The sequence below is a fragment of the Notolepis coatsorum genome, assembly GCF_963971535.1.
Source record: "Notolepis coatsorum genome assembly, chromosome: 2".
Classification (NCBI taxonomy): Eukaryota; Metazoa; Chordata; class Actinopteri; order Aulopiformes; family Paralepididae; genus Notolepis; species Notolepis coatsorum.
This window is the reverse complement of record NC_140166.1, coordinates 211,906,477-211,922,467: the sequence shown is the minus strand read 5'-3', so window position 1 is coordinate 211,922,467 and position 15,991 is coordinate 211,906,477. Positions and strand designations below refer to the sequence as shown.

The 15,991-nt window shown below is 41.9% G+C and overlaps 1 protein-coding gene across 1 annotated transcript in view; it reads left to right on the top strand.

Annotated features, from left to right (window-relative positions):
* The window catches only part of slc2a2 (solute carrier family 2 member 2), a gene marked incomplete at both ends in the record, with an annotated part of 52,368 nt that overhangs the window by 35,204 nt on the left and 1,173 nt on the right, over nt 1-15,991 (top strand). Inside the window, 4 exons of the mRNA XM_084308499.1 lie at nt 13,327-13,407; nt 14,499-14,603; nt 15,208-15,309; nt 15,806-15,991. The exon at nt 15,806-15,991 is cut by the window's right edge and continues 18 nt beyond it. Of these exons, the coding sequence (XP_084164625.1) occupies nt 13,327-13,407; nt 14,499-14,603; nt 15,208-15,309; nt 15,806-15,991 (474 nt within the window). The remainder of the gene's footprint in view (nt 1-13,326; nt 13,408-14,498; nt 14,604-15,207; nt 15,310-15,805) is intronic.

Below are 15,991 nucleotides of genomic sequence, written 5' to 3'. Positions count from 1 at the left end.
GGAGAAAGGTAGTGTGACCTTCCACACGTTACACTCTCCCGGTGAGAATCTGCGCTGCCAGGCTGGCTGCGGCTGGCTGCACATGTGTCGGAGGAAAGCATGTGACAGTCTCCGGCCTCCCGGGGGGGGGGTGCGCAACAACCAGGAAGGGGGTTGGGAATTGGCATAACGACTAACAGTGGGATGGGAGAAAAATCGGAAAAAGGAGGGGGAAAAAGATAAAAAAAAAAAAAGAAAAACATAAACGAGTGGATAGATAAAGAGGACAGGCCTACATCTACCGGTATTCAGAAAAACAGCATTATCAGACATGCCAATCCAACGAAAGATGAGCTGGAAGCGCTGGAGAAAAGCCGTAATGAAATAACACCACCAAGTCCACGGACTGGCCCAACTCCCGGAACTGTCCAAGGTGCTGATCCCCCACGCCAAGTTCACTGAAATTGATATAAAAGACCCTAGAATTGTCTGTATTCATCCTATATTTTTCTCGACGCTTAAAGCAATAATACACTCAAAGCCTGTGGTATGTTGTCATGAATATTGCCACGGCTGTGATGCCTGCGGGTGCATCACACTTTGCAAAGATTGCAAAGAATAAATATTTAAAAAGGCATAAATAAACACATAATAATAGTAATAATAATATACAATAATAAAATAAATTAAAGTAATAAAAAAGAACTAGGTAAAAGCTGCTAATCAAATGTGTTTTAAGATTTCTTAAAAAATATCCACAGATTCATAAACCTGTAGATCCTCTGGCAGACTGTTCTAAAGGTTATAGGACCATAACAGATACAAGCTGCTTCTCCTTGTTGTTCTAAAGGCTATAGGACCATAACAGATACAAGCTGCTTCTCCTTGTTGTTTTAAAGGTTATAGGACCATAACAGATACAAGCTGCTTCTCCTTGTTGTTCTAAAGGTTATAGGACCATAACAGATACAAGCTGCTTCTCCTTGTTGTTCTAAAGGCTATAGGACCATAACAGATACAAGCTGCTTCTCCTTGTTGTTCTAAAGGTTATAGGACCATAACGGATACAAGCTGCTTCTCCTTGTTGTTCTAAAGGTTATAGGACCATAACGGATACAAGCTGCTTCTCCTTGTTGTTCTAAGGTTATAGGACCATACGGATACAAGCTGCTTCTCCTTGTTGTTCTAAAGGTTATAGGACCATAACGGATACAAGCTGCTTCTCCTTGTTGTTCTAAAGGCTATAGGACCATAACGGATACAAGCTGCTTCTCCTTGTTGTTCTAAAGGCTATAGGACCATAACGGATACAAGCTGCTTCTCCTTGTTGTTTTAAAGGTTATAGGACCATAACAGATACAAGCTGCTTCTCCTTGTTGTTCTAAATGCTATAGGACCATAACGGATACAAGCTGCTTCTCCTTGTTGTTCTAAAGGCTATAGGACCATAACGGATACAAGCTGCTTCTCCTTGTTGTTCTAAAGGTTATAGGACCATAACAGATACAAGCTGCTTCTCCTTGTTGTTCTAAAGGTTATAGGACCATAACAGATACAAGCTGCTTCTCCTTGTTGTTCTAAATGCTATAGGACCATAACAGATACAAGCTGCTTCTCCTTGTTGTTCTAAAGGTTATAGGACCATAACAGATACAAGCTGCTTCTCCTTGTTGTTCTAAAGGTTATAGGACCATAACAGATACAAGCTGCTTCTCCTTGTTGTTCTAAAAGCTATAGAACCATAACGGATACAAGCTCCTTCTCCAGGCCTTGTTGTTCTAGCCTGTGGAACAGTTAGGAGACCGGTGTCAGAGGATCTAAGGGTTCTGCTGGACACATACCTAAAAAAACATTTTAGATAAATAGGCAGGTATATTAATGCCATTTAGTGATTTAAAAACCAATAACAGGATCTTAAAATCGATTCTAAAACGAACTAACAGGCAACTAGTGCGGGGACTTTAAAATGGGTGTAATGTGACTTTAAAATGGCTGTAATGTGACTTTAAAAGGGGTGTAATGTGACTTTAAAATGGGTGTAATGTGACTTTAAAATGGGTAATGTGACTTTAAAACGGGTGTAATGTGACTTTAAAACGGGTGTAATGTGACTTTAAAAAGGGTGTAATGTGACTATAAAAAGGGTGTAATGTGACTTTAAAACGGGTGTAATGTGACTTTAAAAAGGGTGTTATGTGACTTTAAAAAGGGTGTGTCTCTCCGTCTAGTCTTTGTTGGCACATGTGCTACTGTGTTCTGTGCAAGTTGTAACTGACCGATCCATGGGTTCATGTGTGTGTGTTTACAGGGTTGACATCAGGTCTGGTACCTATGTACATAGGAGAGATTGCTCCAAAAGCCTACAGAGGAGCCCTGGGTACATTACACCAGCTGGCTGTAGTCATAGGTATTCTGATCAGCCAGGTGAGAGAGAGAGAGAGAGAGAGACACACACGCACGCACGCACGCACGCACGCACGCACGCACGCACGCATTATTCAGCTTAAAGAGCCATGTATTTCAAACCCTCTGAAAATCTTCTCTGTTGAATAAAATAAATTTGCCATAAATGAGCATAAAATAGACAGCAGCAAAATAGACAAAGTCAAGATAAGGCACATAGAGCATTAAATCACATTCTTCATATTAGGATCTATAACATCTTATTAATAGGCCTCTTTGTTAATGGTTTGATGAATCATGAAATTGGCAGATAACCAAGTATTTTAGATGTTTACACAATACGGTTGATGAGAAAATAAGGGTAAAATAGTAAAAGAGTGCAATAGTGCAGTGTGCAATAAAACAATGAAAAGAGTGTATCTCCGTAGTTCACACACGGCTTCTGATTGACCACTGCTTCACTGTGCAGGTGATCGGTCTGGACTTCCTGCTCGGTAATGATGCCATGTGGCCCCTTCTGCTGGGTCTGTCCGGGGCCCCTGCTGTACTGCAGACCGTGCTGCTGCCGCTCTGTCCAGAGAGCCCCCGGTACCTCTTCATCACAAGAAGAGAGGAGGAGGAGGCCCGCAAGAGTGAGACACACACACACACGCACGCACGCACGCACACACACACACACACACACACACACACACACACACACACACACACACACACACACACACACACACACACACACACACACACACACACACACACACACACACACACACAAATTGCGACAATGGATCAGGAGGTAGAGGGCTCGTCTGGTAGTCGGAAAGTTCCCGGTTCGATTCCAGCTCCCAGCAGTGTGTCTAAGTGTCCTTGAGCAAGACACTTAAACCCCTAACTGCTCTCCTAATGAGCAGGTCGGCACCTTGAATGGTCGCCTCCGCTGTCGGTGTGTGAATGTGTGAGAGAATCCCTGCTTTTACTGTCTTCTACTATCATGCACTCTTCCACTAATTAATCCTCCTTGTCTATATTACTACCTACTATACGAATTAATGTGTCTCTACTACCACTATGCACTCAACACTGCAGCGCCCACGTTCAACACTGTTTGATGAACATTGTTACTCAGCTAAAAGAGTTGTACCCTTCCTGCTGACCTGTCGTACAGAACCTGTAAGTTGCTTTGGATAAAAGCGTTCAGCTAAATGAACACATGAACACATGAATACACATCTTAAAGCACTCTCTCCCCTGTCCCCTGCTTGGAACACATGAATACACATCTTAAAGCACTCTCTCCCCTGTCCCCTGCTTGGAACACATGGAGACACATCTTAAAGCACTCTCTCCCCTGTCCCCTGCTTGGGCTCTCATGCTTCCCCCCTGCAGGTCTCTGTCGTCTGAAGGGGGGGCAGTACGACGTGACCCCTGACCTGGAGGAGATGAGGAAGGAGCAGGAGGAGGCAGACAGGCAGCCCAAGGTCTCCATCATCTCCCTGGTATGCTCCTATAAGATCTGATCCCTGGTATGCTCCTATAAGATCTGATCCCTGGTATGCTCCTATAAGATCTGATCCCTGGTATGCTCCTATAAGATCTGATCCCTGGTATGCTCCTATAAGATCTGATCCTTGGTATGCTCCTATAAGACCTGATCCTTGGTATGCTCCTATAAGATCTGATCCCTGGTATGCTCCTATAAGACCTGATCCTTGGTATGCTCCTATAAGACCTGATCCCTGGTATGCTCCTATAAGACCTGATCCTTGGTATGCTCCTATAAGACCTGATCCTTGGTATGCTCCTATAAGACCTGATCCTTGGTATGCTCCTATAAGACCTGATCCTTGGTATGCTCCTATAAGACCTGATCCCTGGTATGCTCCTATAAGACCTGATCCAAACATAGGAAGAACCGTAGTATGCTCCTATAAGATCTGATCCAATAGGAAGAACCGTAGTATATTTTGTGAGTCAAGTGGTTCCTGCTGCCTTGAGTGCCGCTGTCTCCAGGTTGGACCTTCAACCGGGCCAATCGGCATCTGTCACTAGGCAGAGTCTACTGACACCTTTTGGGTCTGTAGACCAGAACAATTACACCTGAAATCGGCTGAATAATGAAGTGAAAACTAAATGCAATTGCAATCAGAGTATCAGGGAAAACATTCCTGTGCAAAATGCAGTTGACACTTGAGTCTCCAGAGTATTCTTTTTCAATAACTCACCATTTACGATAGCCTATACTACTATCTGTGTCATTTGTCTGGTTTCATCAACCTCAAGTTTGCCTCAACCAGGAATACTAGAGGTGCGGCAAGGGGGGACTGTACGTACAATCCCTTTAACAAAAAGTGCATTTGGCCACGCCGTCTTTTCATTTAGAGGATCCCACCAATGGAACTCAATACCTCAAACGATTAGAGTGTCCACATCATATCACTCATTCAAGTGCAGGGTTAGGGAATGGCGAATTGAAAACCAGCATTGAGGTGTGTGAGTGTGTATGTGTGTGGATATGGTGCGTTTGTCTATGCCTGGGTCTTCTAATATGTCATGATGTGCTCTGTCCTTGTGTCCATGACTGAATTGTGCCCTGTATCCCTATCGTATGTTCTACTATGTGCTTTTGTTTGTGTTTTTAATTCTAATGTTATTTATCCCGCTTTTATTCTGTTTGTATTGCTAACCCTTTTTTACACAGGATTTTAGCCTGTGCCTTCTGGCAGGGGGACTGCCAATGGAAATGAGCCTTTTGGCTAAAATTATAGGTGCATTTACGTTTTTAAAATATTTTATTAATGTACGCTGTCCCCCTTGAACAAATAAAGTAAACCTAAACCTAATCTGCCACCTGTGTGGATCAATAACGTATAGTCAGACCAGGGACATCATGTGAAGGCCTATCTTCGGTCTGTGGTTGTACAGTACATGGATTGGAAAACACAATTGCAATTATGCCTATGTTGAATGTGGCCCTAAATGCATCCCAGACCCCCGGAGGTGTTTTAAACCCACGCCGTGACCAGTTTATATTATTATACACGCACGCACGCACGCACGCACGCACACAGACACACACACACAACAAAACTGCAACCAGAGCCTCCCAGCTGGGCTATAAGATAAGATCATTATTGTCTCTGTAGGGAACTACCACAGCGCTGCACAAAAAGAGATAAAAGAACAGAACATGAAGATAAGTGTGATCCCAATTTTCTGATTTTTTTTTTTATTATGCTTTACTATGTTAATTTTATTATGTTTAATTAAACTGCTTTATTATAATTATTTATAATAAAATGTTGTATTGATAACAAAAAGTTAAATAAAAGAAAATATATAAAAAAGGAAATTAAAAGAAATATGAAGATAAGGTAAAAAGGAAAGAAATAATATATACTGTATATAAATATATAATATAACAGTATGTACAAGGTTATAGAAGTAGTTATGTACAGAATGCTTTACTATGTTATTTTTATTATGTATAAACTGCTTTATTATTCTTTTTTATAATAAAATGTTGTATTGATAATAAAAAGTTAAACAAAAGAAAATATATAAAAAAGGCAATTAAAATAAATATGAAGATAAGGTCAAAAGGAAAGAAATAATATATATATATAATATAACAGTATGTACAAGGTTATAGAAGTAGTTATGTACAGAGTTATATACACAGTGTGCAAAGACATGTGCATCCATTGGTGCAACAATTTAAAAAGAAATGTACAGCAAAAACTATAAAAACTATAATAGTGAATATGTTATAGGGCTGAATGACGTTAACTGTCACCTCCCCAGGGTGAGGAGAGGCTTTTGCATTGCGTGAAGTAATGTTTGTTTTATCCAATCAATAGTTCAGGTTAATCAGCAACTATATTAAATCCACTATAACAACGACAGTTCAATATATTTAATCAATACAGTCAGTAATATATTAACAACTTACTTTTTTTTAATTTATCTAAACTACTTACTTACGTATGTTTAAAGATTATTTTTTTGTTTTCTTTTTCCGTTTTTCTCCCCTCCCAATGTTAGTCGTTATGCCAATTCCCAATCCCCTTCCTGGTCGCGTCTATGCCTTCTACAACGCTGTTCGGTTTCCGTGTTCCTCTGATTGGCCGCTGAAGCACGCCCCCCCGAGTGACGCGCGAACAGCCAGCCTTCACCGAGCTGAGCTCTAGTTCTAACCAACTCGATGGAGATCAACCCAGAGGTTGGAAAATCACTTAGATTTCGTAAATATTTACCCGTTTCTCATACGGTTAACGATTCAGAAACAATCATTGCTCATCTCCGTGTGTTTATGTCGTTGCAGATGCTCAACAAGGTGGGTTTGATACGCAGTCATGGCGGCGAAAGTGTCTTTATTATTTTGATTAGTTAACGTTATCATTAGCAGGTAAGTTATGAAGTCATTGTTTATCATAAAACCAACAGCATGACTGGCTCGTCTATTCTGTGCTAGATCAAGACACTATTTCAATAATGGATGACGGTGCGGAATTATCTTTTTAAAGCAGAGTAGGAGTAGAAAACAATTCATGAAAGTAGAAGATATAGGTGTGCAACCTCGCTAGGTGACGTTATATCTACAGAGTACTAACTGTTCTCGGTGGCGTGTATGCTTTCACCGTCATCCATTATTGAAATAGTGTCTTGATCTAGCACAGAATAGACGAGCCAGTCATGGGCCCCGTTCCCCGTACCTGGATAACTGAGTTAGCCGGATAACTTTCGGTCAAGTCTGACTTAAGCCGGACCTTCCCATTCCCCGAAGCTGGATTGTCTAAATCACCATGACAACAGATCAAAAAGTTTGAGCCTGGTCGAGAGCAGGCTTAAGTTCAGTTAGCCGGATGAACCATGGCCACGCCCCCGCAAAGAAGTGACAGCTCGTTGCCTGAAATGATTCTCACAGTCTAGAGATCCCATTTATACCATTCTGAATTACGTTTCTGTGCTTCGTTTTCCTAGAGGGGGCTTTTGAAATGTATAATAATAGAACTAAATGCTGATAATAAATCATATTGAGCCTATAGATTTACTTTGTCCTAAATAAAATAATGCACGTCATATACGGCGCTCGGAGTCGCGATACACGCTGCATGTGGTTATTTTAATAACGGCTCATTGCAAATGTGAATCCCGCAGGGATATTTTTAATGAATGAAACCTTTCGGCCTTTTGGCTCTGATTAGTTTCATATATTAATCTCCGCTGTAGATTTGCTTAACGGAGCGCCGGATTGTGTTTCATTCAAGCATAAAATTGAAGTGTCTATGCGGGGATTGTGGTTTTTGTGTGATATTGTAACTGGGATTAAAATGTCTGATGAGATGCGCTGTTTGACGGATTTGAGAAATTGAATGAGCCGTTGACGTCACATTAATGCATTTGAGAATAAAGAGATAAAACTTCATTTTTTGGTAAGAAAAATATTCTAAACACGGGTCTCTCGTCCATTAATGCATAAACAATGAGTATATCACGTCTGGCACAGTGGCGCAGCGGCTAGTGCTGAATCCTGGCAACCGGGCGACCGGTGTTCAAAACCCCCCGTTTCCAATATAATTTTTTTGGAATATAATATTAATGATTATACGCAAAAGTAGCCTAGTTTTAAGTTAGAATATTATAAATCTACATGCATTGAGGATGTCATTCTTTATATAGCTCTCAACGTGCACCAAATTGAATTATTCCTACATTGCAAAAAGAAGGAAAAGACTAGGAGAAGTGGGATTCGAACCCGGGCCGCCTGTGTGAAAGTCAAAAGCAGAAACCATTACACCACAGTGAAGATAAGTAAAAGATCCACCATACATCAATCAATGGGTAAGAGAGCCGTATCCTTATTCTGCATAACAGTTTAACTAATTATTTTCGCTAGCAAGATCTCATTTGATTATCCATTCCATAAACCTACTGCCAGCAGGCAAGTTTAAAGAAATATAATCTGATTGATTGGGGTAATGAGGGACTTAAAATTTGCCTATAGATAACGCATTTAACTTGTCGGCGAGGCGATTGAGCCGTACTGCAACCTGTTAATAAAGTTTTAAATCAATTAATCAATCAATGCCGTTAGACAATCAGGATCTCTGCTATCGATACGTGCTGGCTTTTCAACTGAAGCGGCCGTGCGCACTTATCCTGGGTCTCAAGTCTGGTTTGAGTTAACGAGACTGAATCCACCTTCGAGGAACAGGAAAATCCCGGCTTCAAACATCGGGTTAACTGAATCTGGATAATGGGACTCTTGATCGACTTAGTTGAACCAGGTACGGGGAATAGGGCCATGCTGTATGTTTTATGATAAACAATGACTTCATAACTTACCTGCTAATGATAACGTTAACTAATCAAAATAATAAAGACACTTTCGCCGCCATGACTGCGGATCAAACCCACCTTGTTGAGCATCTGCAACGACATAAACACACGGAGATGAGCAATGATTGTTTCTGAATCGTTAACCGTATGAGAAACGGGTAAATATTTACTAAATCTAAGTGATTTTCCAACCTCTGGGTTGATCTCCATCGAGTTGGCTCGGTGAAGGCTGGCTGTTTGCGCGTCACTCGGGGGCCGTGCTTCAGCGGCCAATCAGAGGAACCCGGAAACCGAACAGCGTTGTAGAAGGCATAGACGCTTCCTGGTCGTTGCGCACTCTACCCCCTACCGTCGGTCTGGGAGGGCGGAGACTATGTGTAGCCAGCCCACCACTTCTTTTCACCTGGCAGCGCGGACTCTCACTGAGAGAGTGTAACGTGTGGAAGGTCACACTACCTCTCCTAGATCCTTCCCTCGCTGTGCAGGCGCCCCGACCAAACTGTAGGAGTCGCTGTCCACAACGACCCAGACCCACCCACCGGCTTCCCTCCCGCTGACTCTGCCAATCGAGCCAGTATGACGGCCGGCCAAGCCGGAAGCAACGCTGACAGCTGGATTCGATACCAGTGTCTCTTGCGTTGGTGACGAGCGCCTTGTCCGCTGCGCCACCCAGCCGCCGGCTAAAGATACTTTTTTTTTTTTTTTTTTTTTAAACGCACATATAAACAAACATGACAACACACGATAAGATACACAAGCATTAATATACAGTGTATATCCAACGAAATTACCATTTATACCAATGTCTTATACAGGATATACCCCTAATACCTGTTATCTAAAAACCTACACACATATGCTCCAGCTCGAACCCCCCCCTCCCGGACCCCTCTTTGGATAGTACCTCCATTATCCCTCACTCCTAACCAGACACTACCATTATAAGCTAGCTTTTATTCTCTCCACCACTTCTAACCACATTAACATTTTGGATTCATTGAGACCCAGAATTCTTGCTGTAGATATTTCTTGATAAATCACATCGAGATTATTATTATAAAGATAATTTTTATGGTGTTTCTGCTTCAGTGGATAGGACAGATAAGAGTGCACAAGAGAATCACTGGAACTATACATGGAAAGCTGAATTTGAGCACGGCCGGCCCAAGCCTTCATGGGGCCTTTTAGTTAATAACCTCTTAAGCATCGGGCAAGTTTTGCGTAAAACGCCTGTTGATTGCATACCCAAAGTCTGTTATTCTTGAACCATTTATGCTCAAAACTATGCTCAAATTGAAAAAGAGGCATTGAGCATAATCTATGGTGTGAAGAAGTTCCACAAGTATCTGTATGGAAGAGAATGCCAGTTGCTGACAGATCACAATCCTCTCCTGGCCATTCTGGGCCCTAAATCTGCTGTCCCGACACTGGCCGATACTGTTGGCTTATGACTATGACATTGAGTACAGAAAATCAGGCGACCATGCCAACGCAGATGCTTTATCGAGGCTACCATGCAAAATCGACTCATTGAATAGCTGCCCCTTTCTGCATCGGACATAGCAGAGGAAACCAGGCGGGACCCGGTACTGTCCAAAGTGATGGACCTGACACTGGCCGGCTGGCCAGCATATGTCAGTGACACTAACCTTCGTCCCTACACAGATAAGAAAGTTCAACTCTCTACTGATCAAGGATGTTTACTCTGGGGATCTAGAGTGGTGGTGCCTCCCAAGTTCAGAAAGAGAGTGATCTCAGATCTACACGAGGGTCATCCAGGAATCACTCGTCTGAAAGCTCTTGCTAGGAGTTACCTGTGGTGGCCTGGGCTCGACCAGGATATACAACAGTATGTAAGTCAGTGCTCAGCCTGTGAAGCAGTCCGCAACAAGCCTGTGGCTGCACCCCTCCATCCGTGGTCCTGGGCTACTGCACCATGGGAGCGTATTCATGTGGATTACGCAGAGATAAACAGACAGCCTCCTGTACGCCAACGAAGACCACCTGAAAAGGCTTGACCTTTAGTGATGTAACAGAGACTGGGCTGTCCTGGCAGAAATATACCGAACATTGCTTGGTTTTATAATCCAGTATAACTCCCTAGAGTTGACATGTCCTTATGTCAACGGTTATCATTGTTCTAATCGTAAAGAAAATGCTGCATTTTATTGTTGCCAGTAGAGTTGACATGTTTTATGTCATTGGTTAATTTTAGTTTATTTGTTTGTTGCTGCATTTTATTGTGGTAGGGTTATTGCTAAAAGGGGAGGAGTGTAGTAGATTGCCTATTCTGTGTCATGCACACTGGGGTCCACGGACGGGGTTCCGGTACCATGTAAACAAGCAGTAAAGTGTTACTTACGTTATGTCCGGTGTCCGTCTATTCTTTACCAAGAATACTACAGTGGCCACAGAGGCACTAAGCAGGCACTTGGTTTGCTTAGTGCCTTGGGCAGGCCCTGTCACTGCATGGTAGCTAAGTGATTTAGCCTGGAGTAACTGGAGTATTTGTTCTCATGTAAGTCCTGTAACCTACTTAAGAACTGTTTTGAGGTACAGTACTTTACTTGAGTTTATTCATTTATTTTGCATTTATTTTAAATTTGTTGGACCTTATGGTGTTCTTGTTTTGTTCTTGACTTATTGTGATGTTTCTTCTTGACTTGTTTAAAGAAGACGTGTCCGGCCCTTGGGGACATTAACGTGTGTTGTCGGGCCTTACAAATACATTTGATTTGATTTGATTTGATTTATTTCCATTTCAGGGAATTTCTTTGTAACTTTTACTCCAAAATGTTATCTTTATTTTCTTTTTATTATTAATAATAATAATAATAATAATAATAATAATAATAATAATAATAATAATAATAATAATAATAATAATAATAATAATAATAATAATAATAATAATAATAATAATAATAATAATAATAATAATAATAATAATAATAATAATAACAACTTTATTTACATAGCACCTTTCATACATGGACTGCAGCTCAAAGTGCTTCACAGCAAATAGCATAAAATTAACATAGGCATAAAATGTGCATACAGTTGACAGAATAGTGCATGAAGTACAGACATAAGAATAGGTATAAAAGACAATAAAAGTAGTACAATGTAGAAAGTGCAGACATAAGAATAGGCATAAAATAAGTACAATAAGTACAGTGTTGCTCGAAAGCATGTGATCAACACTGTACTTGTAAAATAAGTACAATAGTACAATGTCGCTCAAAGGTATATGTGAACCCCCCCGGAACAGGCAGTCCCCAACATCCCCACCACATCTCCATCCAAGCCACACCCCCTGATAAAGCACGTCATGACCGAAGGAAAACACAAACAGCCCGCGTGCCACTCACACCGCCATGCACGGTGACGGGAGTCTGCCCCGGTCTGAGGAAACCAGTGAACTCCACGCTCCCATCCCCAAACTCCACGGAGGAATGACCCGTCACGTGCCCCAGGAGCCAGGACCTGCAGCCACGCCCAAGGAGCTACGCAGCAAGGCAACGACTCCAAAACACTCAAGCAGACAGACACAACCGCGGTCAAATGAGAAGACATGCAGCACCACGGACGGTCCGAGACGACACCGGGACCCCCAGGACACCCCGAAACACAACAGAAGCCCCAGCGAGCCCCCCACGCAAGGAATCCACAAAACGCCAGCGAACCGAGGAAGCCCAACGATGACAACCAACCAAAATCCATCAAAGCACATGCAAGAGACCAGCACCCAACTCCAGGAAAGGTCCAGGAAAGGCCCAGCCGAAGCCATAGGTGCCATAGGCTCCAACCAAACAGGAGGACTGCATACCTTTTTTGCAAACCAAAATACTATACTTTATACTTATAGCACATGCATAAGCCTGGTCTCTTTTGAAAGATAACACTCTGAAGTTTATGATACAATAAAGAAAGATCACTTTTAGTGCTAATGAAATAGAGTAACATATGTCTGAACTTGAGTTGTAGAAAATCTTGTTACTCAAGTTTTTCTGTAGTAGTTAGTAGTCCAGAAGTAATATTTCCCCAGAAATTCGTATGGCTTAAAACACTTCTGAGAGTATTCTCATAGACTCTTCAATTCATTCGGCGGTTTTTCTCTTCCTGTTTTTGCTCATGAGTTTTTCACCTACTGTAGATCCCTGATTCGTACATCCCCAGGTGGGCTATCATTGGAAAGCCACACTCATTGGCTACTACAACCCTCTTCAATCATTTTTTAGATTGCCAAATGATTGATGGAACTAGAGCCCCAAGAGACTCAGGAGTGGTATTCTGCGCAATACCGTGTACTTTGCACAAGCCTCAAATATCGGCATGTAACTCGAGAACAGCTGAACGGATTTTGTCACCTGAAAGGGCTATTGACAGGCAACAAATGGGGCTTTAATTCGATATTGTATATATAAAATATATATTGTATTACAAAATATGCACACCCGAGCCACTAGTAGTCGCCAAAGTGCCGGTGGTCAAATTGTCCTAAAAAGGGCCCACATGTGGTGGGCCCTTGCAAGTTAAGATAATCCTTATGTAGGTTAAATAAAGGTCAAATCTAATCAAAATGTCCCGTCTGTTCGCCTCTAGATTCGCTCCTCTGTCTACAGACAACAGCTGTTCGTGGCCCTGATGATGCACCTCTCCCAACAGCTCTCTGGTATCAACGCTGTGAGTAACAAGCTCTCTCTCTCTCTCTCTCTCTCTCTCTCTCTCTCTCTCTCTCTCTCTCTCTCTCTCTCTCTCCCTCCCTCTCTTTCTCTTTCTCCCTCTCTCAGTCTCTCTCCCTCTCTCTCTCTCTCTCTCTCTCTCTCTCTCTCTCTCTCTCTCTCTCTCTCTCTCTCTCTCTCTCTCTCTCGCTCTCCTTTTCCCCCTTAATTTGAATTAGTCCATGCCAAATTCTACTTAGTTTATTTCTTAATTGGCCTTAATTAAAGTCATATTTAATTAAGGTGTAAAATGAAGGAACTCTGTTCTCTAGTGAAATGAACAGTGATGGTGCCATGATGCACAGTTATACTTAAACCACCACCTGTGTTGAGACCTGGGGGCGTTCTGTAAGTCTTTATAAGTAGTGCTGTCAGGCGATTTAAAAAAATAATCTAATTAATTACAGGATTTGTAATTAATTAATCTAATTAATCACATTTTAATAGCATAACCATTTTAGGCCTGATATTTTATATTCTATAAATTAATCATTTCAAATTGCATGTGTCCGGGTGGCAGAATTCAGTACTGTATCTACAAAACCTTCTGTGTAATCATCTTCCCTTTATTCATTTGCTTAGATTTTTCAGGTCTGGTAAATTTTAGCATGGTGTTATTCACAGTCACAAAAAAAATTTGAATTGATATTCTCATTTGGTTCATTACAATTTACTCAAGCCTAGTAACAGACACAGTATTTCTGACACAGGGAATACATTCCCTGAGATCCATAGATGTCCCTAGAATCAGATAATCAGATACCAAGAACATGCAAATGGACCATTTAAAAAAAAAATTGTAAATGTTTATTCTACGTTATTATGGAATGAATGAGATTTTAAAAAATTAAATAAAATAAAACATTTCATAAAACATTTAAATAATTGTTTTTAATGAATTTTGAGTTAATTTTCATAACGCGATCATTTGCTGTGTAATTTATTAATCTAATTAACGCGATAAACTGACAGCCCTAATTATAAGATATTGTGTTCTGTGTCTCATGCTCTGTGACATGATGGAGACAATACTGTGTGTCTTGTTTGTCTCAGATCTTCTATTATTCTACTACCATCTTCACTCGGGCTAAAGTCAGCCAGCCTGTCTATGCCACCATAGGAGTAGGAGTCATCAACACCATCTTCACGCTGGTGTCTGTGAGTAGGCACGCACACACATGCACGCACGCACACGCACGCACGCACACACACACACACACACACACACACACACACACACACACACACACACACACACACACACACACACACACACACACACACACACACACACACACACACACACACAGCATAAAACACAAACAAACACACACAGTAAATTTTGCAGAGTAAATTTTACTCAAACTGAGTACATTTTACTGTATTCAGTTTGAGTAAAATTTACTCTGTGAAATTTACTGTGTACATGGCCTACGTACATGTATATGACAACGTATTTGATTTTAATTTAATTTAATTTTATTTATGGATTAAAAACACAACAAGGATCCAAAGGATAACATGAGAGAGTACAAGACCCTTATTTCCGTCATGGTCCCAGGGCTGTTAGGCCGCAACAAAAAACACGACAATGACACAAAACACATACATTTAAAACATTAGAGGTCTAACCTATAGCTACAATTTTATATCGTATTTTATATTGATGCAATATAAGATTTGCAATACAGTATATGCACATTTTATATTTGCATATAGTGTGAGCTTGTTATCTTGACCCCCCCCCCCCCCCCCCTTGCAGGTGGCTCTGGTGGACCGGGCGGGCCGACGTACTCTGACGCTGATTGGCCTGGGAGGAATGTGTGTGTGCGCAGTCGCCATGACAGTGGGCCTCAGGTTACAGGTACTGTACGACCTCATCAGGTTTCACGATCACAGTCTATTGATGGGAGTATGCTACTGTGCTTATGGCTACTGCACTTCAGACAGTATACACAGTATAAGACTTAAAGGAACACGCTGACATTTTGGAAAATTAGCTTACCGTTTTCTCCAGAGAGAGACAATAAGATAGATACCAGTTTCCTCTCTGTGCGTTCAGTAGAACACTATCTGGCTGCATGTTAGCCTAGCTTAGCACAATGAATGGAAGCGGACAGTGCCGGTTAGCCTATAGGCATTGTCCAACTAACACCTCTCCCGAAGGCTAACCGGCACTGTCCGCTTCCATTCATTGTGCTATACTAGGCTAACGTGCAGCCAGATAGCTTTCTACTGAACGCACAGAGAGGAAACTGGTAGAAGACGGTAAGCTAATTTCCCAAAATGTTGGCGTGTTCCTTTAAGTGATTCTGCCGTTTGGAGACTGTGCCTCCTAACCTGTGTCCACTCCGCCCCAGAGCGATTACTCCTGGATGAGCTACGTCAGCATGTCGGCCATCTTCCTGTTCGTCTGCTTCTTCGAGATCGGCCCGGGGCCCATCCCCTGGTTCATAGTGGCCGAGCTGTTCAGCCAGGGGCCCCGCCCAGCGGCCATCGCTCTGGCCGGCTGCTGCAATTGGACCAGCAACTTCATCATTGGCATG